At 40.8% G+C, this 25,380-nt stretch overlaps 1 protein-coding gene across 1 annotated transcript; it reads right to left on the minus strand.

Annotated features, from left to right (window-relative positions):
- Positions 1-6,216: 6,216 nt before the first annotated feature.
- Positions 6,217-25,151, minus strand: ABCG2 (ATP binding cassette subfamily G member 2 (JR blood group)). Its single transcript, XM_054633031.2, has 16 exons — positions 24,973-25,151; positions 19,417-19,629; positions 18,053-18,112; positions 17,453-17,567; positions 16,563-16,715; positions 15,973-16,130; positions 15,450-15,601; positions 14,967-15,071; positions 13,720-13,970; positions 12,006-12,088; positions 11,062-11,151; positions 10,331-10,455; positions 9,259-9,413; positions 8,275-8,364; positions 7,470-7,567; positions 6,217-6,963 (listed from the first exon to the last, which is right to left on the minus strand). Exons 2-16 carry the CDS (start codon positions 19,620-19,622, stop codon positions 6,813-6,815), a joined length of 1,992 nt encoding a protein of 663 aa, XP_054489006.2. The 5' UTR covers positions 19,623-19,629; positions 24,973-25,151; the 3' UTR covers positions 6,217-6,812.
- Positions 25,152-25,380: the final 229 nt, after the last annotated feature.

Raw genomic sequence — 25,380 nt, forward strand, 5'->3', positions numbered from 1 at the left:
ACGTGGAGTGACAGCTTAATGGTTCAGGTGACAGACTGGCATTCAAAGAGTTGTGTTTTATTTGTGCCACCTCACACTGATGCCTTAACACACACTCAGCTGCTTCCAGCTTGGATTAAAGGGCTGCTACAAACATGCTGCCTAATCACCAGTAATGCTAAAACCCTAGATTTTCCTTGGACTGGGGATTCTGGCAGCTCTTCTGATTTGTTTCTACTCCAAGGAATAGTCAGGGAGACTGAAACTGCAACCCACGATGCAAAGAGCAGCAAACTTGTGCCTTCTGTAACAGGCCTGAATTTGGATGAAATGTGAGAGCAGATCCTACAGCCAGATATTCAGGTATTTTGGAGCAGGCCTACCAGCAGTGGGGTACCAGGAAGGGAGCAAGAAGGGTTTTGAGATGTGGAGAGTGTACTGGGTTTGTGTGGTTTTCAAAAAGTCATCAGTAGTCAATGCAGTAAGATTGCCAAAGGACCGATCATGACAGTTTGCATCAGCCACAGTTTTGCTGGTGACATTTTGATAAAAAGTTGAGACCAGTAATTTCATTCATTTGCAAAGTCATGGAAAGAGTTAAAGATTAGCAGAGACTCACAGGGGACAAAGTGCTCATTAAGGAATTATTCATTAAAAACAAATCAACAATATTCATCTCTTTCAGAGTTAGAATTTGTTTTAAGTCCTGTTCAGGTTTTAAGGCTTCTAGTTTTGAAAAAAAAAAAAAATTCCAGTGAGAAGAGTTAGGCTTTGTTTTCTGGGAAGTCACAGTAGAGGTGTTTTCTAAATAAAAACACTGTTAAAAATGCCTGTGTGTGCTGCTCAGGCTGCTGCTTTTCACTGTTGCATGGAGAATGGTGGGATGTAGACTCTGAGAAACACTCAAAGGAAAAGAATGCTCCTTTCAGGCTAAATCTGAAATTACCAATTCATTCCAAAGTCTGAGGTAACAACACTTCTGTACTGCCACTAGCTTTTCCTGGAGCTGAGGTGGATGCTGTCAGACTGAGTTCCCCAACTCCTCAGTTTCAGATGTCTGTGTGCAGAAGATGCAGCCACGAGAAACCTTGTGCTGCAGAAAGGCAGAGCTGGCAAGCACTGGAAAGAAATTTCCATCTCTCTCAGTATTCCTGTGATGCCACAGCTGTGTAATAAAGGCCAGCTGTGTTTCCTGGCTTAGTTATTTGAAACAGGTTTGACAAGGGCTTTAACTGTCTTAACTGGTTGTAATTTCATGCCCAGCAAGAAGAAGAGGGAGATGTCGACTGGGAGAGGAAAAGCATTTATGTTCAGGATACTTCTCCCTTTTTTATGGCACAGGAAGATGAAAATAAGATCTATCTGACAGGAGAACTAATTTTTTTTAAAAGAAGAAGGGAAATATTTGGGTTGAAAGAAGTTGTTCATGTCTGTAAGAACCATAATTACAGATTATTTAGCAAATAGTAGTGTGTCACATGGAAGATCCAGGGGAGCAACTCCAGGAGTCTTGGCTGGCATTGCTGCTATTTACACTATCAGATTATACTCTCTCCTCCTGCTATGTAGCTTTTGTGTAAAAAAACACAGCTGAACACAAAGTGAGCACTTGCACTTCCCTGAATGTTCAAGAGACAGCAAGTTGATGCTTATAAAAATGGCATTTACCAGTTAGTATGAGAAAGCTATTCATCTTTTTTAAAATTTTCTAAATTATGATGTTCTCTTTTAGAGGAACATTTGTATAAAGTGTTCAGAAAACCTGGCATTGTAGCAAGGAATACTGAAAATTTTCATCCAGGAAATGAAAGTTTGAATACTTGTAGTGTATATCAGCATCCCAGAGAAAATTTGCAAACTGAACTACAAATCCATAACAAGGATCATTTGAGTACATTTGACTTACCTTGTACTGATGCTGGTGTGTGTCCAGAAACAGTGTCCATCATGTTCCCTGCAGTGCCTGTCTGCAGCCCTACAGAGCAGGGTGTTTCATCCTCAGAACTTGACTCTGAGCCCACTGGAACAGTGGAAAAGTAATCAGAAGGCAGGTGGCTATTTCATAATACTGGGGAGTGAGGGAGTAATTGCAGTGTTGTATTCTTAAAGAAGCAGGGTGACTAAGATTTTGGCAAGGCAGCTTTCTTGAGAATGAACCAGATATGACCCAAAACCTTATGGAGGCAAAGATTATTTCTCTTGAAATAGGAAGGAAATATATGAAACTGGAGAAGCTGAGTTTACTTATTTTAGTAGGCTGGGCTGCCCTTGAGTTTCCACATGTAAAAAAATTGCTGTTTTGAGCTCTTAATCTATAACTATTTTGTCTCTGAAGACAAGAGATGGACAAACATAATTTAATTTTTTTTCTGATGTTGCTATCCTAATTGTTTTCTTTCTTCCTTTTCAGTGGATATATTCATTATCATTATTGTTTGACAGCTTCCAGTGTCCACCTGACATAAATTCTTTCTGTCCTTTATGGTGTTTTTTTCCAATTCTTGCTCTCTACTGGAAAAACACAGAACTGCAAACCTTTTTATTGATTGATTCTCTGTTTTAGTGGAGTGCTTACCTACAAGTACATTTCTCAATGCCTCTGGAAAACCCAAATGAAACAAATGTTTTTCCTCACAGGTGGTTAGTATGCAGCCTACAAGGCTCTTATTTTATCCACCAGCACAGAAGTCAAGATGATGACATTTTTTTATGCAGCCCAAAGCATCCAGACAGTGGTAGTGGCTTCATCAGTAAAACATGTAGGCCCATGCTGAGAACTAGAGGGTCAGCAAGCACTCAGACACTTGTTAAATCTTTGCTTTTGAACAAATACAATTTATAAACTCTTGGTACACTGTGAAAAATAAGTAACAATCCCCAAGTCAGTGTCATGGGCCTTTTACATGTGTCATTTGAAAAGTCAGCAGCCTATATCATGCAGTTGTCCAAGTATGTGTATTTTCCATACTGTCTAACCTTCTGCCTCCTCATCAAAAGCCATTCCTACTGCTCTGCCACCAAGCTTACTAACCTGCTTCACAATTCACTGAAATAATTCTTTATTCCAGAAGAATTGTTCCAACAATTGTAACTATTGATAATTAAATATTTTTAGCACAAAGAAGAAGCTAAAAGAGTAGAATTGAATACCAGTGATATCAGTTTTGCCAGTGCCCTTCTGCATATTAAAAGCTCTCAATTAATACGGGTTTACTCCTTAGGCTGCTCTTAGCATTAGGCTGCAGTTTACTTTTTTCTTCTTCTTAATAAATAAATATAGAGCTCTGAATTATTGCATTCCAAACCTGTGTAAGTTTTAAATGTTCTTCCTAGGACATGACCATTTCAACTGGGTGATATATTAGCTGTATCTAGCCTGTTTGCTGTCTATTCTTGCCTTCATGAACATGCACTGCAAGGAAAAAGCAATTACTTTCAGTTACTGGCACAGAAAATATCAAAACCTTAGTTTCTGTACTGAAAGCAATAAAATTTAAAAGTGTTATCTTTTAAGATTATTATCATAAAGTTTCATTTAAAGGAATTGAATTAAGTGAGTTTAATAGCTCTTTAGAAAGTATCAACCTTCAGCTTGTGATTTATTTTAAGTTGTTCAGACAGAGGATGTAAAGAAAAGTCTTCAACTAGATTGAGTACTCTAAAACCTAAATAAAAGTAAGTCTTTTACTTTCCAAGAGTACAGATTAAATCACTTGCTGTCAAAATGCAAGCAAGCTAAAGAGGAATTTTCATACATGAAAACACATTTTCAGTTGAGTTAGTGATATAATCAGAATCATGAAGTTCTGTACATCACACTTTTTAAATGCTAAATGCAAATGACAAAAAATCTCAGGAAAACAATGGTATCAGGCAGTTCTGTCACTTTTAAGCCTGAGCAATGCATGAGTCTTAACACCATAAACTACTCAAACCTTGGTACCTTCTCTTGCTAAGATCCTGCCAAAAGGAGCAAATGTCAGGGATAATTCAGCTCCTGAGCCAGTTGCAGTGGAAAGCAGGGATCATTTCAAGACCAATTTGGAGCAGATTAATGAAAAAAAGGCTTAATGAGCCATGGACCCCTCAAAGAATGCTGGACAAATCCACCCCTGAAGAGGGTGGGAGATAAAAAAGATTGTGAGAAACAAGTCAGGACCATTAACCTTGGGCTATGAAGGAGGTTCTTGAGAGTCTAATTCTTGTCACAAGGTCAAGCTTTTACAAAGCAATTAAGGATCTCCATAGTATCAAGCTACAGGCACACACACATACTCAAAGCCTTCTAACCTCGGGGACTCTGGACTCATTTCCGTTCTCTTAATTGTCCTTCCCCCCCTGCTTGCACTGCTTGCAAAATACGCGTTCGAGTAATTGTAGGAATGATGTGTCTCCTGGCTTGTGCAAGAAATTGTAGTTGTAGTTGTATTAATCTGTAATTGTACTTGCACTAATCTGCCCCAAACTAAAGGGAAGAACCAGATATATTATAGAATAATAGAATTTTGGGATTAGGAGGGACTTCAAAGATTGCCTATTGCCAACCCCCTGCCATGGGCAGGGGCACCTTTCACTAAAATATGTCATGTGCGGTGCTGGACAAAAAGAGAAAAATAAAATCTTAATTTAAAGCCTAGAGTGTGACAGAGAAGTCTGATATTACTACTACTGTAATTTCTGCCCATGCAACTGAGGTATAGAATTTTACAAGTTTACAGAATAAAGTATTGGAAAGTACTGGAAGAAACATTTCTGTTATGTAAATATGTTCTTATAGATGACCAGCTGCTGAAATAAGTAGTAGAAAGAAAGAAAAGTATATGACTTTTGTGGTAAATATTATCTGTGCAATAAGGTGTCAAAGCCTGTTCAAAATGTGAGTAATTCAACTTAGTTTGATTATTTCCTTTCTCAGAAACCACTGCTATATACAGAAATTATTTTCTTTTATGACTGGAACACAGTCTGTGTGATCATGTTTATAACTTGTTGAAACTACAAGGACCAGCTGCAATTCAATCAACTGTAGATTTCTACATTTTAAAATCTGGGATGATTTTCTTTTTTCCAAAGGCAAAAATTCCACTTTCATTTCTTTGTAGTACCAAGACCTGGTACTCCAGGACAGGAGTTCCTGTATTTTTTTTTTAATAACAACATAACTCTTATCTCCTCACTGCTTCCTTTGGCTTAAAAAGGGCTAAACTAAAGGTACAGAACACACTCTGCCAATTTTTTGTGCTCTGAAGCTTTTACTTTCCCCAGCAGCATGACATCTTACCAACAAAGCAATACAATAATTAGTGAATCCTAATGTCCTATGTATGAAGATGTTAAATTTACAACATATGTAAGCTGCCCATTCTTGAGGAGTGGTGTAATTGAAGGTAGAGAGGCCTTGAGAGTGTGGAGGATCTGGAGGGGAAGCATGTGAGGAGTAGCTGAGGTCATTCGGTCTGCTCAGCCTGGAAAAGAAGAGACTTGAGGGGATGTCCCAACTCAGTCCACAGCATCTGCATGAGAGGAAGAGGAGGGGCAGGCCCTGATCTCTTCTCTGGGGAGACAATGACAGAACCCAGAGGGAATGGCCTGAAGCTGTGTCAGGGAAGTTTTAGACTGAATAGTAGGAAAAGGTTCTTCACCCACAGGGTGTTTGGGCACTGGAACAGGCTCCCCAGGGAAGTGGTCACAGCACCAAGCCCAACAGAGTCCAAGAAGCCTTTGGACAATGCTCTCAGGCACAGGGTGTGACTCTTGGGGATGTCCTGTGCAGGACCAGGAGTTGGACTCAATGATCCTTGTGGTCCCTTCTCGTTCGGGGTATTCTATGTTTCTAAGTCTCTTACAGAAATAAGGTCCTGTAAGATTTTTTTTGTGGCCTACGCAAGCTGGGGCAAACACTGCAGGAGCAACAAGATGAACAGTAACAACCCAAGAAAGAGCTGTAAAGTTGTCTTCTATGCATTTTTATGCATTTACTATGCATGACTCTGCAGATAAAAAAGAGATGATCTAGCATTGCTGCACATGGCCAGGGAAAAGCTGACCTGCCAGGAAGAGATTGCTCCAATCTATGGACTTTTACAAAGGTGCTACCATCCTGTTTAGTCATGCACTTGAAATTGGTCCCCATAAAAATTTCTAAGAACTACTCTTGGTAGCAGCACTAATGAGACAGTGAAGATAACTTGCAGTTATGCAGAGGAAATACAAATCTCAGGAAAGTACTATGGGAACTGGCCCTGTAAGAACAACACCTTTATTTAAAAACACAGTGCTTCTACCACTTGACTGAGGCAAGAAAGGCTTGATGGCATCAATAAGTACATTCTAGAGCAGTAATGATTCCCAAATAGAAAAAGGCACTGGGATTAAAGGAATTTTGTCCCTGTCTCACATATCCTGTGACCACATAAGCAGCTGAGATTGTGTTGGTGTCCTGATAAGCATCATTTTAGACTTAATTTCTTCCTGGTGAAGGTAGGTGCTAATTAAAGTATGGAACTATTTATTTCAGGTTAAGCCACTAAATATTAGATATAGTGTTTGACAAGATCATAGCTGGAACATACAGAAAGAGTGATTCAGTCTCTTGAAGAAATGAACAGCTGTACACTTTTTCTTTTCCTCTGTGGCACAGAGGAGTGAGCCATGCCAGACATTTTGGCAGAGTAAATTAACAGCAAATATTTAATATACAAGATGGCATTCATGTTATTGACTTGGGTAATAATAAAAGTACAAAGAAATTTCTCCTTAAAAATAAGCAAGTCAGTTGCACGATCAGTTCAGCAAACTGCTGAACAGTGGGAATTGCACCTTTCCCTCTGGTTTTAAGAGAACTTCTTCATGAAGTGCAGTTTGAGGTAGGCGATGGTAAGGAAGATCAGTGTCATGCAGGCCAGAGCCAGGTGGTTCTGCCACAGGCCCCAGGTGCTCACATCGATGCCTTGACTCTCCAGATACTGCTCTCCAGTACATGCCCTACAGATAAATGCACACACATTGGTAAGCTTAGTCACTCAATAAACCACTCAGCAGCATCTAGGAAGATCTCTAGAAGTTCTAATGTGGTTGTGTGTGTGTAGTAGGCCAGGCAAACACCAGCTATATGTCAGTGGTTAATTTTCCATTGTGAATTTGCTTTTCTTGTAGCTCCAGTTTCACATAGGAAGCTGAAATGGATTTTGTGAGGCTGTACAATTGTGTGTGTGTGCATAGCTCTCACTAAATACAGTCTGAAGAAAGGTAAGAAGCATAATGCTTCATTATAAAGCATAATTTATTTCTACTGTTATAAATACTAAATATGCCAACAAGCAGAATCTTCCATGCAGTAGAATGCAAAAACCCAGTCAAAGGTTCCTTTTCCATGTAAAAACTCACAGATTCTCTGATCATCAGTGAGTATTTCTGATACTCAGACTGATGTTCTAGGACTTCTAAAGCTGCTGATGGTGGGATTCATTTCAGTGTACCAAAATACTTACATCTGACCTGTCTGTCGATAGCTACTGTCACTGTTTAAAACTGTGTTGTTACTGCTGCCACAGAAGTTCAGACCAGTCAACTCATTGATCTGTAAAGCCTTTTAAAATAAAAGAAACAATGACAACAGAAATTAGTAGGTAAAGGAGTGATACATTAACAAGATGAGATATAATGCAATTAAAGTAATTCTAAAAATGTGCTGGTATCACTATTATATTTGCCAAATCCCCATTTTTTAGCAAAGTAGCAGAGTTCTTTTTTTCTTTTAAGAGAAGAATGTATATAGCCTGTACACACCTGGTGAAGCATGTACCACAACAGGCTTTACCATTTCCCCCAGGCCAGACTGTTTCTGCACAGGCACAGTAAAGCCCAAATTTCTCTGCAAAACATCACTCTCACTTAAATTTTTTGCTAATTAGGAGAAAAGCTTTAGCCTGACAAGTTTTTGTTTGATTGATGGAAAAGACAAATAGGAGATTTTTACTTTTTTGGGTGGGGATAATATTGTTCTTTACTTTGAAACGTTTCTGTCCAGCTGAAGTCCAGCGAATGTAGTAGTTGTGTCTCTCATAGGAGGTATTTCCAAATTACGGAAATGAGCTCTTCTAAACAGCAGTTGGTGCTAGCTGATGAGAAGCCCTTCTTGTTTCAAGATACTGCACAATACTCCAAGGTTGTTGTACCTAATTAGCTTTCCTTTTGCTCCTTAGGCCAAGTGTGAAGATTTCATTATCATGATTCAAGACATTCCTTTCCAGCAAACCATTTCCAGGTTTGTACACAGGAAATCAGAGCACTTACTGTCATTCCATATCGAGGGATGCTAAAGTATTTGAGCCAAGAGAGCCAGGACATGACGCTTGTGAGATTGACCAGCAACCCAGAGAAAATCTAGAGGCAATGTTCACAAAAAAAAAAAGCCATAACAAAAAAAACCAACCAAACAAACAAAAAAAAACCAACAAAAAACCAACAACAGATTATAAATTACATGCTTTTATCATGTGTCCTTCTCTAGCTCTTGACTTTTCTTCTTCAGAGAAAAAGGAAAGTATTCCTAGAGGAAGGAACTCTTCCAGCAGAAGAACAAAAGGGAAGGATTTATATGTTATCAAGCTTTGGGCCATAACCTCAGGTCCTTCCCCCAAAACAACTAACAAGGAATGCTTTCCCCTGTGCAGTAAACCCACAGGCTTCCTGTCTAGGGGTCCCACATAGGTTCATATGAACTCTCTGCTGCTCCTCAGTGTGGAACTGCTCTGGGTTTTGCCTGTGTGCCCTGAGTCTGAGGCAATGTGGATTTTGGCTGTAGGTTCAGCTCTGCCTCATCTTCAGTGCCGGTCTCCTGACTGTGGCTGTGTGTTGCCCAGTTTAACATGCCCAAGGTGGGCCCTGCAGCTGGGGAGGACAGCTGGGCTAGTGGTCTCAGAGAACAGGGGGCTGCAGGTCATGCTCTCAGCCAGACACATTTGCCTTTCACAAAGTTAAGGGAGAGAGAAGGAAATGTAGCTCAAAGTGGCTTTCCTACTTTCCAGGCAGTTTTCTGTCTGCTAGAGCCACAGAGAAGAAGTCAGAGGAACCACTCTCCTCCTCACACCCAACCCTCCAGCCCCTCACTTCTTGTGCTTTCAAAGGACAAATATTCCACCCCACAGTGTCAGGATACTCAAACCAGAACAAATCAGGATATGTTAACCCCAACAGACTTTTTGCAGAAGGATTTCTGGATTTCAGCATTTCTGGGATTTCATGATCCAGACGAGAGAACTGAAAAGTGCTACTCACAATCATAAAAACAAATGCAACAGTCGTGAAAAGGTTTGCTATAGCGACCACGCTCTGTCCTGCTGCAATGGCAAGTGCCATGGAAGTGGCTGTGTAGGACACCATCATAAGAGTGAACATCATTATAAAGAAGGCTTCTACTGTTGGTTTCAAACCTTAAAGATCAGAACAAGAAGGGTTTCAGAATGATCCTGCTGAAAGCTCTGCCATAACCTGAACACTATCGTGATTTTCCTAGTGTGTCCTGCTTACAAATTACATCTTGTCTGCCAGCACAGGCTGTGTCACTGGGACCCAAGACTGCTGTGGTGCTTGTGACAGCCCGTATGTGTCTGTCTTGACCGTGGAAGAGAGGATGAATAAGTAGTATGCCCAAAACTGCAGTAAGACTGAAGGTAGTAGAATGTGTAGAAGTACTGTACTTCACACATCCAAAGTGGCTGAAAATTGTCCATCAAAGGAGAAACTTCTAGTGCACTTCCATGAGAAGCAGCTGTACATCATTTCACTAGATTCCAGCAGAGAGCTCTCCTAAAAAACCTAGCAGCTGTGAGGCGTTTATGGATTCAGTAGCAAGGTCTGTTTCTCTCCAGTTTCACAGTTTGAGAGCCTCTTGCTGATGTGGCCTTGTTTCCTATTCCTTAGGGTAAAAACTCAGACCAAAGCCAACAAACTGGTATTAATTCACACAGAATTGAGATCTTAAAACAAAACCTTTTCTTTTAGGTGTTCTTGCAAGGATCAGGAAAGTATCTTGTAAGAGTCATCAGAAGCCAAGAAGGCCATAGATGAAAAGGAATAAATCAAAAAAACAATGTTGTAAAGGTTATGGCTTCCTTCTAAGGACAGCGAAGATGAGACATGTCACAGATTCTCTGATGAATGTTTTAATTTTTGTGTCTTTTCTGTAGAAAACAACATGGTGTGCTAAAAGTAAGCTCAGTAGCTAAACCCCCACGCCAGTGTAGGGATTTAGCTTATATAAATATCCATGTATGCATACACATCTATAAGATGCACATGCCATGATTTATTGCAGGGTTGGAATGAGGCTGTTGGAGACCATACTTGCCTAGCATGAAGTAAACTATGCAGGTGAAGATGATGCTGGGCATAGTCCTTATGGGTATTAAATCAGCCATTAGCTTTGCTATGAAGTATACAGATATTCTGTAGTACCCACTGATATATTCATGCCTGGAACACAGAGATAGGTACAGTACATTACAAATTTAACCACTAAAAACCAGTTTGATTTTCACCCCTTGACAAATGTATTCTAGCTCAAACTGGAAGAAAATCTTTTATACTTGGGCTATAATGCAGCTGTCCAGTAAGCCTATACAGTACAGAACTGATGACATTTTCATATGCAAGCGAACATGGGTATTTGTGCACCTAATTTTTAGTAAATTTATGTGTCATGCCATTGAGACAGAGAGTGTAATGTTTGAATAATTTTCATATTTTATACAGGCTAGCTTTAAAGAATCCAGTTACATGACATTTATTGCCCTCACTAGCAAGTCACACATTATCAGTCAATGCCAACGCTGAGTATTCAAGGGGTTTTTACCAACTGCATCAATAATATTACACTGTGAGCCAGCTGTAATCATAGGTACCTTTTGAGGGGTTTGCAGACAACTCACTAATAGACTAAGAGAGTATATTTGCAATGAGCACTATCATTGAAATAATTTGAAAATTCTGCACTAACTGTACTTAAATGTCATTTACAGCATGACAGAGAAACTCATAGTCTAACAGCAGTCTGGTATCTTTTTTGCATGTTTTACTTACATAAATATCTTCTTTTCTACAACAAAGAGTTCAAGAGCTGAGACACTGCTGAAACACTGGTTAGTGGTCAGAAAGAACATTGCACCCACTCTGCAAAATAGCAAAACAGTGAGCTGTTATTTAAAATGGGATGTAAACGTAGTGTTTCCACAACAGAGTACATAAATCCACTTGCAGTTCCTGAAGTTTAGCAGTGTTTGACCTTCCATCCCAAAATCCATGGAAAACGTCTTGGCTATGAGTCTGAATCTGTAACAAGCCTGACATAGGTGTGGTACAGTCATTATTTGGTTTTGGCTTGCAATGATAGCACATTCTCTGATGCAGTCAAAATATAGAAAATCAACTGAGGTTTTTTTTTTAAGGGGCTGTGGTTTGGTTTTTTCCTTGATGTAATTTCCTGACAAATTAAAGATTCTCAGATGGTGAAGCATTTGTCTGCTGCAAACAGAGAAGAACCAAATAAACAGTGTGAGAAGTAGTTTTCACCTTTTCCACAAAAATTTAAGGCACTTCCTACTCAATTTAAAACTGGGCTGTTTTTAAACAAATGCTATGAAGTCTTACAGGATTAAGAACCCAGAGGTTTCATAGTGGCAGACTCATGTGTCAGGTCAGGTCAGGTCATAGAGCTGTCAAAATAATACATAGAGCAGCATAATTTGAAAATCTCTTACTGCTGGTAAATTCAAGTGTGTGAGTAGAAACAGTTGCAAGATTACAACTTTAGTTACCTAGGTTTATGTAGCCGCAAGTCTTGTATAATTTAACACTCTCAGTTCTGCAGGGACCTTGCTAGAGGAACAAGATCACATCCTCACTTCCAAGTCACACAGGCTTGGCCTTACTGATGTGAAGGGAAGCATTTGCTTTAAAGAGGTATTAAGCTCCTTTAAAGGGAGCTTTACCAAATTTTCGAATATCCATTACCTAGACTGACTGACCTGTTCTGTAGTCCAGCAGAGTTCTCCTCAAGCCCAAAGAAGATGGCACCTACAACCAGTCCCAGTAAAGCTGTAATACAAAGCTAAATGGGAAAAAGAGAAAAGAGGAGGGAAAGTATCATTCTCATTGCTTCAAAGGTTTTCCTGACTGCCAGGATGAGGATGACAGTTTATGCTCATGCTCCACAGTGTGGGCTCTATCATACATCTTACTCATGGGATTGTTTTTAATGAGATGCTACAACAGGGCTACAGATATGCTGATATTTGCAGTCTGTAACTATTTAAATAGCAGAGATAACAGGATGTCACTTAAAAGACTGAAGTGTGTGCATCACAGTTTTTAAATGCTAAATACAAATGACAAAAAATCTCAGGAAAACAATGGTATCAGGCAGTTCTGTCACTTTTAAGCCTGAGCAATGCATGAGTCTTAACACCATAAACTACTCAATCCTTGGTACCTTCTCTTGCTAAGATCCTGCCAAAAGGAGCAAATGTCAGGGATAATTCAGCTCCTGAGCCAGTTGCAGTGGAAAGCAGGGATCATTTCAAGACCAATTTGGAGCAGATTAATGAAAAAAAGGCTTAATGAGCCATGGACCCCTCAAAGAATGCTGGACAAATCCACCCCTGATGAGGGTGGGGAGATAAAAAAGATTGTGAGAAACAAGTCAGGACCATTAACCTTGGGCTATGAAGGAGGTTCTTGAGAGTCTAATTCTTGTCACAAGGTCAAGCTTTTACAAAGCAATTAAGGATCTCCATAGTATCAAGCTACAGGCACACACACATACTCAAAGCCTTCTAACCTCAGGGATTCTGGACTTGTTTTACCTCCACACCAGCCATTTATTCACTCATTATATAAAACATGATGAAGATAATTTATACCCCTGGCTACAGGCCAACTTTTCTATTGGCCTCTCCCGAATTGCTGAGAATTGCAGTGGGAGTTTTGATGGTGCTGTGGCTGCAGAGTTTGGCCCATGAATTAGGATTAGTCACTCTGCAGAGGCCAGCTGGACATTTTTCATTTTTGAAATCAATGTGCAGTTCTGAAGGAGTCAACACTTTTGGTTCTGATCCTTCAGAAAAAGCAGCACTAACAGAGCCAGCAATTATCTTTCATGGTGTGTGCTGAACTCCATTGTGGACTTCATGACACCTTATCCAGAAGACATCATCACCAGTGTGAGCAGTCAAATAACCAAACAGCACACACATTACGAGACTCCAAAAATATTTTTGCACTTGAGCCAACTGCCAGGACTTAATTTTGTGCTGAAGTTTAATGAAGTATACAAATACAGTCTGTTAACTTTTCCTGGCGGGGGAGAGGATTTGGGGCCAAACCCCACAGTGCCAAGCCTGGGCAATTAGAGTCAAATTTGAAGAATGCTCTCGAGCAAACGTGTGAAACTTCTTGGGACATAATGTGCTCCTGGCTGGGAGCAGCAGAATACCCTGCTGGGACAGGTCTTACCTCCTAAAGTCTTTCAGTAGTCCAAAATTAATTACTGAACAGTCCCACATTTGGGAGCATTCAGAACACCTTTTCTCCCCAGATTCCTAGACCTTGAGCACTGTTTCCTCAGATGCTTACTGCAGTCAAGATATCAAGAGGCAAAACCATCCCAGTGACTCATCTAATAATCCAGGAGCCAAATAAATTCAGTGTATATCCCAAAACTATAGATACAAATAGCCTTACCTGAGCTATGGAAGCCTGAGGGTTTCCTATCAGGTTTTTAAATGTGCGCCTGGACACCCATTTCAGCTGGTGGAGGAAGGAATTGGCATATGTGATTTGCCGGAAAAGTTGTTTGGTTTTCTTTTTGTTTCCTGAAGAAATGCTCTCTAAATGTGCTCGTGTTTCTCGGTAGTAGGCAGAGTTGGAATATTTTTCTGCTAATTGCTCAGCCAAGGTCTTATCATATTCAGAGCGTTCTTCAGTTCTCTCTGCTGGAAAGATTAAAAAACCAGAAGAATTAAGATGCGCACATAATTCCAGTGATTCACTGCACTCTGTCCCATATCACACAGCTCAAAAGAGTTGGTATAAATAAGATAAAAAATCTGTTTTTGCCTGTGCAACCTGTCCCACAAGCAGCAGCAGCCTCTCAGCTCTCTGACAAGGAAAACCCTTGTTTGCCCATGGAGTTGCAACATGACTTTTACTCAAAAAGTGATTTTTACATCCCCTTTGTCCCCAAAGGTTTCTGTAAGTGATCTGTTTCACAGATAATGACATAATCCTGGACTTTCCAGACTTTTAGATCCAGGTAATCCTGCATGTATCTACTTTGGTCCTATATAAATTTCAGCTGGACCTCCTTTTTTTCTTAACCGTGGTATGGTGTGTGCTGTTGCAATGACAGATGTAATGTGTCATATCTGCCAGCTATAATATTTGCTAGACCCTGATCAGAGCACTTTTGTAAAATGATGTCTGCTCCTCTGGTAAAGGTATAGTGAAAATGTGTTTGGGCACTCAGCATATTCATTACTTCATTTGCCTTTTCACTCCTTTGAAAAGAGAGTAAGCTATTGCTGAGTGGCAGCAGAAAAGTATGAGAAAGCATGCTCCAAAAAATAGGTGAGAGCTGATGAGTTAGTTTGGGGATAATTTCTGCCTTAGCACAACTTCAGATAAACATCAGATGAGCAGTGGTACCCTATGTCTATCCCTTCTCACCCTGCTCAGAGGAAGGAAAACAGTTATTTCCTAACAGAAAAGTTGTTACATTAGGTAAAATAGTCAAGTCATAACTGCATCAAATTATGTCCTTAACAGGAACAATTATCCTGGTTTATCATCTCTGCTTCTGCAGGATTTCAGCTGGTTTGCCTTGAAGATGAAAGAAGCTCTTTCTGTGTGCTGAGAGTTACCGAAACAGTTTTTTAAATTCCCATTACCGCACATGTTAGGATAACTTGACTCAGCTCTGGGTTTCATACCTGTGTTACTTTCATCAGTCTTGTTCATTGCCACAGCGGTGGAGTCTCCATTGATGACGTCCAGGAAAAAATCGGCGGGGTTGTTGTAGGGCTCGCACTGGTAGCCTGTGGTGACATTGACACAGTGGTGACAGTGTTTTCAACCCTGCGTGGGGTTGTGTGACTGGCCAAGGACTGTGCTTGGCTGTCAAGAGCACAGCCACACATCCTGCCATGGAGCAGCCTGCACCAAAGGCATGGCAGCCTTTGGAAAGTCAACACTTTCTTGAGGGATGAGCGGCACTGCCAGGCAGCACCGTCAGCAAAAGTGAGGTGACAGCTAGCAGCGTGCTCTTCCCAGCCCTAGCCCAGGTTTTCTCTAATTAAGATGTACCAGGAACAGCTCACCCAAATCCACATGTGGGTCAAGAGGAGAAATACCCAGAGAAGTGCTCAGCCTGTTAAAATACTGGAAGTATTTAAAATGCTGGAAGTAGTGCTCACCAATGGACTGAAAGTACTCGATGGCATGCTGGGCTGGCCCATGGTACAGCACTCTCCCTGCAGCCAGCAGTGTCAAGCTGTCAAACAGTCGGAATATGGAGTACCGAGGCTGGTGGATGGAGAAGATGATTGTCCTTCCTTGTTTTGACATCCTGAATGTGAAGAATGACAGAGATGTCAGCTTTGCAAATTGATTCAGTGTTTAGATAAGAGCATTTGAAAGTTCAGTTAAGTCTTTATGAAGTCTGATTAACTTGGTATGCCAGAGAAGGAAGAAGAAAGGAAAAAAAAAAAGAAAAAAACATTTAGGTTGTATTTACAGTGTCTGTATGAGAAAAGAATTCTCACTTTGGAGAGAGAGAATTCATTCAGTTTTTTCCTACTCTATTCACATCCTTGGCTCACTATTAAATAATTACATGTCTGAATTCCCTGTTTGCTCATTTGAACTGTAATTCAAGTCAAATACAACTGAAGTCTAGCAGGAGTGCTGAAAACAGGAAGCTGTTTCTAAGGCCACCACCTTTTCAGTAGCAGTAGGACAGCATTAGCAGTGCTGGAATCAAGTCCCGTGGTTGGCTCATCCAAAAACAAGATGGAAGGATCCGTGATGAGCTCCATCCCAATATTGGTCCTTTTTCGCTCTCCTCCAGACACCCCACGAGAGAACTGGGTACCAACCTAATAAAAAACCAAGAAACTTGTCTTGTTTGGCCCAAGGAGAAATCCTTGAACAAACAGTATTGTACCAACATGGCAGTATCTGGGAGAGTTGTAAGAAATTCTGGCCCTACACTCAGAAGCAGATGTAAATGTTATCTTACACACATCCTTGATCTTAATGTTAGTATTAATTAAGGTCTTGTCTTTTTCTCCAACCACTAACTTTCCCTTTCACCTTTGCCTTTCCCTTTCTTTTTACCTGCAATGTAGTACCATATGCCAGCATCAGCACAGTCTGTACAGGTCTCCATACAGAAATGTCACTAATTATTGTATTACTGAAACATCCTGTTGAAATTTACTTTTTTTTTTTAAATCTGCCATGATGACTCATTTGGTTAATTAATAAACCACTTACTACATTTTAAGTAACATGTTTACAGGCCTTACCTTGGAATCTGCAACTTTGCTCAAACCCAGTTCCTTGATGATCTGATTCACTCGTTCATTTTTCTCCTGTTCCTTCACTGACTTTGGCAAGCGGAGCGCTGCTGAGAACTTCAGATTTTCTCTTACAGTCAGGGTTCCCATGACCACATCATCCTTCATTTAAAAAAAAGGGTAGATACTTGGTGGTTGCTCAGCAGTTTCTATTTATTCCTCTGAGAACTGTATCTACCTGTGTTTCATGCTGTCCTTGCATGCAGAGGGACAGTAGCAGCAGCCAGAACATGCAGTAGGGTGCATCTTCAATGCCCATGTCATAGAAGAGTTTGGATTTCATGCACCTAGTTATATTTGCCTTAATTCATAAAGCAATGCCACATAGGAACAGTGTCCATCATGCATGATATCAAAATATATAAACAGCCAAGTATTGAAAACAGTCCCTTATGTATTCTTACCTTATTCAGTTTTTTGGAGGTGTTGAGGGAGAGACTCGGGGGCTGAAGGGACTTAAGGAGCAGCTACAGCTCAGATCATTCTCACAGTGTGTTTGCCCATGTAGCCTCAGCCCACCGCAGGTGAGAAGAGGGAGAAAAGAGGAAAGGTAAAGAGAGGTTGGGTCCATGTGGGTTAGGGTGATTGTGTTCAGCATCCAAACTTGTTTTGTCAAAGGAGGACGAAGGGGAGGTTTTAAGATACTATTTGCTTGTCTCTTGCAAAGGGAATCTGTCAGTTGTGGGAAGTTGAGATTTACATGTAGTTTGAGAGACCACCTTTCTGTAACGTGTTGATAGTAACTTTAAGGAGTTTTCCTTGATTCTTGGATGAAGGCAAGGTATTTGCAACATAGCAGCAATTTCTTACAATAGAATCCACAGATAAATATTACTTACCTGTACTACATACCCAGAGGTACATTTAAAGTTGGCAGGCTGAGGAGCTCCATTGATCAAAATGTCACCAGAGAGTCCACGAGGATCCTTCCTTGCAGCCAAAATGTCCAGCAGCCTAAAGGAAAAGTTGGTTACTTTGTCAGATGAATGTAGAGGAGGCAAAGCTCTCTGAACTTCAAACCCAGCTCATGGAAAGAACAGCTACATAAAAGCAGATCAAATTCAATTTCTGCTATCTAGAAAACCCCCAGCAACTTTCAAGGACTGAGTTTCTTTTGTCCTGGTTTCCTAAGGAAATGAGATCCATGCAGGTCCATGACCATTTTTTCAATAATTTGAGTTTATCCTCAAACTGGTTACACATTAGCAGAATGGTGTGTAAGGAGTGACTATCAGTAAACTGTGGACTAAAACTGAATTTCACCTTTCTCATATAATCTGTCTTTTGGAATTCAAGTATTTCTCAGAAAACAGTGAGACTTACACAGCTCTAAATAAAAACTCAATCTTTCTCTGAAAGAGAAGTCCACTACTACTAAATGTGTACAATTTCATTTTCCCCTTGGTGTAATTTCTGTGGAGGGTGAAGGGGGCACTTACGAAGATTTACCACTGCCAGTGGGTCCCAAAATTGCATTCAGTCCTGGTTTCATGATGCCACTGTAAGACAAAATGGATAAGTTTTACGGAATAGTTAGAGTGGGGTTATTTCTTTGCCTGTTTCAACTGGTAGGCCAGTGTAATTTATCTGTACAACTACTTTCTGCACGCCAATAATTTTGGAACTAATGAAGCTGCCTAATCACAAGCAATATTTAAGATCAGACTTCACCTTAACTTTTTATTCCTAATTCAAGAAAAACTAAAAATCATATAATAAGACAGAACAGAAACATGACTAAAATGTAGCAAAATCTGTACATGTATTTTTACCACACAGGTCTCTACAAGAGAAGCACACACTTGCTTTAACCATACTCAGTTCTAAAGGTATTATTCTCTCAACAGAGACAATAATAGTCCCTGTAGGCAGCATAAACTAGGGATTGGTCTGCACTTAAAATGTAATTGATAGTTTCTCTTTATCTGACATTAAAGCCCCATGAAACTCAAAAGTCAGATGGAAAATGTCACAAATGACCCATGTTAGTCAACTGAGGTACCACAACACATGGCTTTTGAGGAAAGCAATAAAGCCTTTAAGAGCTCATGTTTAGTGGAAACTCCCTGGGCAAAGAGTAGGATAGACAGAGCTACACAAAAGGGTAAATATTTATGATAGAAATTGGAGTTAGGGAGCTGAAAGTCATGGGTGACTTGGAATGGCATATTGTATGCCAATGCCTTGCCACTGAGTTTAACTACTGAACTGTGAATGGGCAAGTTTTATTCACTGATTATTGAACAAAGACCACAGTGACATGACTGCTTTACTGCAGTAGTGTTCACTGTTGGGGAAAAAAACACAAAACAGCTCAACAAAAAATGCCGAAACTCCAGAAACCTTTACATCTCTTCAAAGTTAACCTAACCCTCACTAATACTAATGTGTTAAATGTTTTAAATTTAACCCCCCAAAAAATCAACTTTTCCCGAGGTCACCTAAGGGAAGGAGACAACCACGAAGGACAGGCTGCTGGTATCTCAGCTAAACGCCCTGGCACAGTGGGAGGATTGCCAGGGAGTGTAGAGCAAGCAGAGCTGGCTGGCGTGCCCAGGGCTGAGAGCAGCCAGGAGGACTGTATGCCCAGGGCCAAAGGAAGTGTGCTCTCTGATGTACAGGCTCAGCCCAGGGACTCAGGACCTGGGCTTAAGCACAGCTGACGAAGCAACCACACATATAAATAATATTTTTAAATCTTGGTCTGCATGTTGTGCCGTATATCTCAGTGACATGAGTGAAGTCAACTCTCTGGACAGAAATAAAACTTACACGTACTCTAATGAGGTGTTTAAATACGTACTTGACATCTTTCAAAACTTCTTTTTTGGTGGTTTTTCGGAAACACGGGAACCCAGTCTTTGTCTTCACATGGTAGCAGATGTTGTGGAAGGTAAGCACGCTTCCTACCCTGCCAGCCAAATCTGGCAAGGACTGCATTCTACTGGGAATGCCATTTGTACTGGATTCTGACATCTGAATACACAGGTGTGGCTGGTCTTCTGCCATCTTTCCTCTGGACATGAAACACAGGAAAGAGAAGATTTGATTCGGTATGAAGAAGAAGGGTGTGTGTTTTGGGCTCAGTGTTTGGCACAGGGCCCATGGTGGGCCTGCAAGAGGCCCATCTAGGAGTATCTCTTTTGGATAGGAAGGTTTGGTCCCGCGGGCTCAGACCTGGAGATGACACAAAGTTGATGAGGGTCCGCCAGAGGCAGGGAGATAGAAGAGTTTCCCTCCACCCTGATGGTCTGTGGGGGTGGGCTGACCTTGGGAGACCACAGCTGCCCACCCAGCTGCCCTCTGAGGTGAATATCTACTCTGGCACCTGGACTTCCTTCTCTAGGGGCTGTTTCTCCCACATTTTCTCACTCGTCTCTCACAGTTGCTGAACAACCTCTTTTGCCCTTACATGTTTCCAGAGAAGATTTATCAGCATCCCTGACACCCTCAACTTTGCCTCAGCAGCTGGAAGTGGCTGTGTCTGCCACAGCACAACCCCCGAATCCTTTCCCATGGAATCCTCCCTCTCCAACTACCCCTCAGCAGCAGCACCTGGCCACAGGCAGCGATTGTTCGATTAATCTAAATAATTTTGCAAAGGATATAGCAACATGGAAACTGACACTGCTGCCAAGTAATTCTCTTCCTTGGGTTTGCTTTCCATGTGAAAACTAGAAGGTGGTTGTGGAATAATTAAAGTTATCTCACACCTCTCATTAGCCAGGCTTCTGCCTGTGAGCCATCCACCTGCACAGTGGAGCATCCCTGGCTGTCCCTGTGCATGCAGACCTTTGTCGCCTTTGCCCTTCCTTAAGGGTCATCTGGGGGAGAGGTAGAGTCTGGCCTCTCTATATAACATGTTGACTCATCAGAGTCTAGTTACTCTAAATATCACTATGGGAAATGTTAACAATGCAATAGTTCATGGGAATCAAGAGGGTAGATGATCAGCTGGGAGCTCTGGGGTGACCAGTCCCATACCTCAGCACAGTTACACTGCTTACAGCAAGAAAGCAGGCAAATTATGACACAATTTCAGACATGCTGAATGAATTTGAGAGCCATTAGTAAAAAGAGCACTGGGGGAAAAAAAAAAAGCCATTTAATCTAGCAAGCTCATATGGTCATATAAAAACCCAAATGCAAGCCCTTATCTTGTCAGTTTGCTCAGGGTGCTTGACAGACAGCTGAGCTCTCCTTGGTGGCTATCAGCACAGTGAAACCTCTGGAAGCTCAACATTCAGCAACCAGCCTATATCCACATAAAGGCTGGTTCATCTGTTTCCCAGTGATACTATCTCAAATCTAGCCCAAATCTGCCTCTTCTGGAAAAGCTGCAGTCTTCTGTGCTGACAAAAATATAAGGTCTTAATGTTTTAGTAGCCAGTAATCTTGGCCCAGGGCAAAGAAACCATGTTTGAAATGTAATTACAATAGATCTATGCTTTAATTTTAGCTAAAAGGCATTTTGAATAAGTTGAACATCAATCAAATGTGCAAGATTTAAAATATAGAGGCCTTTTACTGAAAAACTGCATACCCTCTCACTGGTGCCAGAGAAGGAAGATTTACCTGCCTGGAGGAGGACAGGTAATTTTATATGGCTATTTTTCCTGCAGTTTCTAGGTTAATCTGTCTGGACATCAGTCACTGCCTTTTGAAAGGATGCTTTGGTAAATTAGAGATGTGCATTCAGAACTGCAGAAGGAACTTGTCGGTTAAAGTCTCACCAAGTGCTGAGCAGATATTTGCTGAGCTAGGTACCAATTACACAACCACAGCAGCAACACCACATGTAGGCATTGGAAAATCCCCTGAGCTGTTGGATAACCAAGCAGCACCGAGTGCAGAAACCAGGAGACAGTGTGACTATGACCTGGATATATCACTACATATATAAAGTATTTGGATCAGTATTTTGCTTGATCACATTTTTTGCTCACCTTAATATTTCAGTATTACAGATGCAACATTATGACCAAATGAGGAAAAAAATGGGGTAGAGTTTGACCTCAGACATAATCAACAGAATGGTTACATTTTTCTTTGTTTAATTTGATTTTGTTGGTTTTTGGTCTTTTTTTCCAAGGACCAGCATAAGAACCTAGCTCACTACTTGCACTGAAATTTCTGAAATGCTCTTCGGGAATCAAATTTTTTTTAGGAATTAAAGAAATTCATTTTCCAGAGTGAACTAGACAGGTAGACAATAAGCAGAGAATCAGAAACTGCTTTCACAAGTGAAGGATCATACTGCTTCTACAGTGTTGTTCCTAAGAACAGACAGTCTGTTGTAGTCAAATTTAGTCTATCAATCAAGATAGGATGAGATTGTACACTTCCTTGCAAAAATGTGTGTAGAAGCTATATAATTAAATCAGGTATGGGAAGAATTACATATATCCATAGCAAACAGTCTCTAAATTAACAGTCTAACATTAAAATGGCTATTTAATACAGCTATCAGCAGGAAACTTCCAGTTCAGGAAGGCTTGATAACCCAAATTTCCAGAGAAAAACAACATTCTTTGCTATTGTCCCTTGGGAAAACATTAACTACTGGGAGCTGTGAGCAGAGGTTGGATTCAGGTCTCACTGGATCTCTGGTTTAAGTTGTCACAGCCCTTCCTGGCTGCAGGGTGCTTGTGCCACTTGCAGGGAGAGGGTAGGGTGCAGCAGGCAGAACACCTGGTACATGGATTTATCTGTGTTCTGCTCCTCCCTTCAGGAAAAAAAAGTGTATTGTTGGGGACATGCCATTTATCAAAGTAAAAAACTCTATCTGTTTCAAATGCCACATTAATACTGAAAATAGCATTTCACACTTTCAGAGCTATTAAAATTTATTGCAGAAAAAATGCAGAATGCTCATTCACTTAGAGCTGGTGTGGTTATTTCTGCTGTACGAAATCTGTGTTGGCTGCTCTCTTCTGAAAGGGGCATAACCACTGCAAGATTTCCACTACAGCAGCTCCTTGATCCAGCAGAATGACAGGGCTCTGGACATTCTCCTTCCCTCTGGTGGGAAGGGGCTTGGGGAAGTCCCAAACTCCTGCTTCTCCCTCAGAGCAGGTCTGGCATCAACACAAGATTGGGTCAGCTGTGGCTTTGCCTGAGGGATCCGTGGAAGCCTCTGAGAGCGGCCATTTGGACCTCAGCTAACAGTGTGCTCGGAGAAGATGAAGTGCAAACAGGAGAAAATATGCACTCATGCTAAAATTAGGCATTTGATTTGCTTTGCTTTTTTGGGTGCCTCTTTTTTGCTGCGGTGTAAAAAGTTGCAGTGAGGTAATCAGTTTGGTATTTCACAAAACAACCTTCCCATTTCTGATCTAGCAATAAACTTCACCAGAGGATCAGAGGGTCCTACTCCTTCACAGCTAATGTAATTGTCAGCTGTTTGCAATCACTGCTCAGAAATGGAATCCTTAAAATATTGCAGATTCTATCTGTTAAAGAATAATTCTTTAAGTTTAATGTGGCATACAGCCATGAAACATTTTAAGTCAGAACTTTTACAGGACAAAGAAACAATCAAGACGAATGTTAATCAAATCAATTTCTATGCAAATTTTAAATTAAGTTTCTCCAATTTCATTGCCATTGGCTTACAAATATTTACTTTAGATCAGATATGAGCAGGAGATTCTATAACAACGTATACTTCCTGCTGTATTCAGAAGTATTTGTTAATCTCAATAAAGTGTTTCATATTCTCATCATATCAGCCGTGAGTATAGTACACTTTGCATCAGCAGAATAAAAAATTTATAAACTCTCTGGAAATTTTGCAAATTTTGCTTGTTTTGCCAAACAGCTTTGAAATATTTCTATTGCCACTGATTTCAGCATAATTTCAGCTCAGCTCAAATAGAAAATAATTTTCTTCAGAGATATGTAGTCTCAAAAAATTTTGCCAGGAGACAAAGTACTGGATGTAGAGATTTAACCTTTTATTAGTGGAAAACTGAAACTACTTTCTTTAAAACAACCAAGAAATCTCTTTGCCCACTGTTTCAATACAGATAAAATTATGTCTCAGTACAGTAATTTTCCTGAGTATATTTCTGATTCTTGTAAAGTACAAAGTTTCATTTTTTCCTACACACACAAAAGGGAGCTAAACAAAACCATCAAACAACAACAAAATGTGCTACAAAGTTCAGTTGATTCAAACATGCTTGACTCCACAACAAAGTGGAGTCTTTCAAACAGTTTCAGTAAATGTTTGAATTTATGTAGACAATGTATCTTGAAGGATAAGATACATTGTCTATATAAAACACTAAGGAACATTTATTCTTGTCAGTCTTCCTTCAGAGCTTTTGGCACCAGGGGGATTTTCAGTTCAAATAGAAAAAAAACCCCCACAATAAAGAACAATACTATAGGAGGGGTAGTAAAATTATGAATAGCAAAATTCAGATTTGCATTTTATAAAATCCAGGTAGATGCGCAATAGATTTTATCTCTATAGAGAATAAGTATTGAAGTTGCATAAGGAGGAAGAGTTTTAGAGACAGAAGCAGCTTTCAGCATAATTTTCTAAAGGAAGATGCCCTAAACCCTTTTTAAAAACAGTCTTTTTCCTTTTTCTGAATACTTGAACATGCCAGAGAAACCACAGTTAAGTGTGCTATTATTTCTCTTATTTTTAGTGGTTACAAAGTTAAGTCTTGCAGCCTCCAAGCTGAAACAGTACTGTACGTGCATTTTGGACTTTTGAGACATATATATAAATTCAGAGAAGCTGTAACCTTTCAATATATATAAATTCACAGAACCTTTTCTCCCCTCCTTCTTTAGCCATTTCCAGGGGTGTGGACTGACCAGAGAATGGCTATGGGGATGCAAAGGGGGCAGGACCACACATTCCTCTTTCTCAGGAACATGTGCAGGAAATCAAAACTGTTTGAGTAAATGAGGATAATGCAATTGAGGCAATCTGTAAATTAATTGCCAGCCTATTTACCATGGATTTGTAATCTACCTTCAATGAAAAGAGCACAAATGTTAACGTGCATGAGGGAGCACTGAGAATGGCAGCTCCCGCAAAATTTTCTCATTTTTCACCTTTTTACTGGTTTTAATTTATGCCTTGAAGCTTCCACACCCCCACCTTTTATAAAGCATATTTTCATTGATTTTTTGCCTTCCCAGTGAAATCCCTTGAAAAGCTGGGAGAAGGCAGGTGAGCGTTTTGCTGTGGTTTCCTTAGGTATTGGAGAGAAACAGCTGCTGAATATTATTCCACAGCAATGGCAGTGCAAGCAATTCACGGACGAGGGAGCAAGCCACTACTACACCGAGCTAAATCTGAGTAAAAGGGCTGAACTGCTGCCTCTGATTCACTCACCAGCAGCAGGTCCGGGTCGGCGCTGCAGGGCTGCTGAGGAGGTGGCAGGGGCGCTGGGGGGGATGCAGGATCCAGGGAAGGGAGGAGTGTGGCACAGCTCCGGGGGCTCGCTCGGCTTGCAGGGTTGGGCAGTGCCACGCAGATCTCACATCTGCTGCGGGACGAGCTGGCAGCTGGGTACCCTGCGCTCCATCACCCCGGCGAGTCTCCACCCTCTCCCTTTGTGGGGAGGGCAGGGCCAGGGCGAGCCACTGCTTTCACCTTTTCTCCTTTTAGCTGAACAGCTCGTAAGCTGCCACAACCCGCCCACGCCGGTCGTGGTGGCACTGTCAGTGAGGGAGAGCATCTGCACCTGCCCAAGGCTTGCAGCCATGAGCAGGGCTGGCAAAGCTGGCAGGGTGGGATGAA

The sequence above is a fragment of the Agelaius phoeniceus genome, chromosome 4 (assembly GCF_051311805.1).
Source record: "Agelaius phoeniceus isolate bAgePho1 chromosome 4, bAgePho1.hap1, whole genome shotgun sequence".
Taxonomy (NCBI): domain Eukaryota; kingdom Metazoa; phylum Chordata; class Aves; order Passeriformes; family Icteridae; genus Agelaius; species Agelaius phoeniceus.